The sequence below is a fragment of the Phragmites australis genome, chromosome 4 (assembly GCF_958298935.1).
Source record: "Phragmites australis chromosome 4, lpPhrAust1.1, whole genome shotgun sequence".
Lineage (NCBI taxonomy): Eukaryota > Viridiplantae > Streptophyta > Magnoliopsida > Poales > Poaceae > Phragmites > Phragmites australis.
Genome location: NC_084924.1, coordinates 37,812,179 through 37,815,098, shown reverse-complemented (window position 1 = coordinate 37,815,098; position 2,920 = coordinate 37,812,179). Strand labels below are relative to the sequence as shown.

Sequence of the window (2,920 nt, the reverse complement as noted above, 5' to 3'; positions counted from 1 at the left end):
CGCCTCGAGGTGCTCACAGACCTTTTGGAAGCCTAGGGCGTACCGGCCAGGGCCCCCCCTTCTTCTCCATGAGAATTTTCCCAAGCCCGGTCACCATCACAGACCGCTGCATCCGCCGGAGGGTGTCCTCTAGCATCAGCTGCAGGCTGGCCTGTTCGACCGAGGCGGCCTCGAGCTCCTCCGTCGCGGTCCGTAGCCGCTCCTCGAGCCTCTGGCCCCCGGCCGCACCGGCAGAGCCAGCGCCGGGTGCCTGGCCCGCAGCCAGCTTCACCTGCCCCGCCAGGATGGACAGGGCCTGCTCGCGGGCAGCCAGCTCCGCCTCGGACTTGGCGGCCCGCTCCTCCCTAGCAGCAATGGCCGCCGTCGCCTCGGCAGCCTCCGCCTCCCGGCGGGCCAGCAGATCCTCCCGGGCGCCCAAGTCTGCCGCCGTCATCTCGGCGTCGGTCTCCCGAATCGCGGCGTCCTCCTCCCGGCGTTGGAGCTCCCCCTCGACGTGCTGGAGTTCCTCCGCCCAGTATTGGAGCTCTACGCGGGTCCGGTCGACCTCACCTTTCTGGCGAGCTAGGTCGGCCTGGAAGGCCTCTGCTGCCCTCTCGCGGTTCACTGCCGCCTCCTCCTGCTCCTGCGCCTGCCTCTCCCTGGCAAGGGCCTCAGCAGCCTGCTACCGCGATGCCTCGGCCAGGCGGGCGGTGTCTTCCCACTCCCGCGCGACCTCCGCGCGGGTGTCTTCCAGAGTCTTCCGCTCCCGCGCGACCTTCGCGCGGGCCTGCTCTAAGGCCTTCCGGCCCTCCTCCATGGCGTGCTGCTCGTCCTCATTGGCGGCACGCGCCGCGGCAAGGCGGGAGTCGAAAACGCCCCAAGCCGCGGTGAGCTGCGCTCTCTCCGTGGCCAGAGCGGCGCGCTCCACCTCTCGCTGTGCCATCTCCTCTGCTACGGTCGCCTCCAGCCGCCCGATCACCTTCCGGGCGCTCCCAAGCACGACCGGGAGAGGTTTGGCGGGTTGGCTGGGCGGCGGCTAGGTGCTGGAACCCCTGCGAGCCTCCCCCGGGGGGCTCGGGGTCCCCGAAAACTGCCACGCAGTCACCTGCCCCGCGCTCGGTGCGCTCGGGGCGGGCTTGGACGGTGCTGAACGCTCGAGCGGCGGCTGCGTCTCTGTCTCGGCCGCCGCATCCGCCGGCCCTGGCTCTGCCGCCGCGTCCGCCGGCCCCGGCTCCGCTGCCGCGTCCGTCGTCCCCGGCACCACTGCCGCACCCGCTGGCCCCGGCTCCGCCGCCGCGCTTGCCAGCCCTGGCTCCGCCGGTGCACTCAGCTCGGGCGCGCTCGGCTCGGGGGTTGGCGCTGGCCTCGGCGCCTCCGGCCAACCCTGGCTCTCGGCGGCGCCCGTAGGTGGCCTGCAGGAGAAGAATGAGACCAAAATTCAGAACTTAGTCCGAGCAAAGCACGCCCAAGAAAGAATGGAGGATGAAACTTACGTGGTTGTGGGTCTTCGGTACTACCACCTTGCTGCCGGAATCCTGAACTCCGGGCTCGATGGCGTTGGCCCAGAGTCCTCCCTCCTTCTCTTTTGCCGGGGGTTCTACGGGGCCACCGCGTGGTCTCCAGGCGCCGAATCGGGCCCAAGCAGACCAAGGTGCGGTTCCAGAACCGCAGATGTCGCCCCCGCCGACGGCCCCGCGCTGGACGACTGGCCGTCCCGGCTTCCCCCCTCGCCTGGCAACGGCGATGGTGGAGACTCCGGCACAGGAATAAAGAGCCGGGGGCGCTTCCCCCGGTCCTTCGGCGCCGTCGCCACCCCGCTGCCGGCGGTGCCTCCTCCTCCGGTGCGGCGGCTGCTCGCAGCAGCCCTACTGCTAGCCTGCGGCTCGCCGCTCGCGGCGCCCGGGCCACCAGTCTGAGCTGGACCACTTGCGGCCTCCTCGCCGGCCGCCTCATCCACCCCAGGGATCTCGGTGGTCTCGGGACTCCGGTGCCTTGGCCGGTCGACCAACCCCTGGGCGTCGAACTCTGGCAGCTTCGCCTGAATCGCCACCCGGTCAGGATTGGCGCAGAGTGCCATCTCTTTCCACGGGAGCTCCGCCTGGCTCAGCTCATCCACCCCGGTCACCACTCGGAGCATGCCCCTCAACTCTGGCGTGCCCAGGTCCCAGTCCTCGCCGATATGGGTCCGGGTGATGTCCTCAGGTCCAGTGTAGAGCCAGCAAGGCCGGGCCCGCTCCCGCAGGGGCGCCAAGCGGCGGCGTAGGAAGTCCGCCACCACCATCACCGAGGTGATCCCGGCGTCGCGCAGGAACCCGATGCGCTCCAAGACCGGCTCCAGCCGCGCGTCCGTCGGCGGCGGTACCTCCCAGGTCGCCTTCTGGGGCTCCGCCGCCACCTCCGGCATGGTAAGACGGTCGTGGGGGTCGACGTCGACGTAGAACCAATCGCGCTGCCATTCCTCCCACTTTCTTCGCAGCACCTGGGGAATGTATCGCTCCCCCAGGCCGTCCAGCAGCCGGAAGCTGCAGCAGCCAGTGACGTCCGCGGTGAAGAAAGCCCCTCTTCTTCCCGGCAGACCGAAGCGCGAAGAAATGCCGGAAGAGTGTCACCGACGGCGACACCCCCACGAACATCTCGCAGAAGTGGGCAAAGACCACCAGGATGACGACCAAGTTGGGGCTGAGGTGCACCAGCTGGATCCGGTAGGTGTCGAGGATTTGAACTAAGAACGTGGAGAACGACGGCACCAGCCCGGCCGCCACAAAGGAGGTGAAGAGGACGATGCGCCCCGGGCAGGTCGTCGCCGGCGTCACCACCAGGGCCCCCTGCTGGCCCTCGGGGACCAACAACTTCCGAATCTTCCCCGCCGCCTCCTCGTTCGACAGGCGGGACTCCGGCAGCACGCCGTCGGGAGTCCTGTCGCGGCGGCTTCCTCCTGCTC

General features: G+C 69.7%; 1 protein-coding gene across 1 annotated transcript; it reads right to left on the bottom strand.

Annotated features, from left to right (window-relative positions):
• Window positions 1-1,015: 1,015 nt before the first annotated feature.
• On the bottom strand, window positions 1,016-2,612 carry LOC133914764 (uncharacterized). The gene is made up of 2 exons (XM_062357788.1): window positions 2,557-2,612; window positions 1,016-1,391 (listed from the first exon to the last, which is right to left on the bottom strand). Exons 1-2 carry the CDS (start codon window positions 2,610-2,612, stop codon window positions 1,016-1,018), a joined length of 432 nt encoding a protein of 143 aa, XP_062213772.1.
• Between the last annotated feature and the right edge of the window lie 308 nt (window positions 2,613-2,920).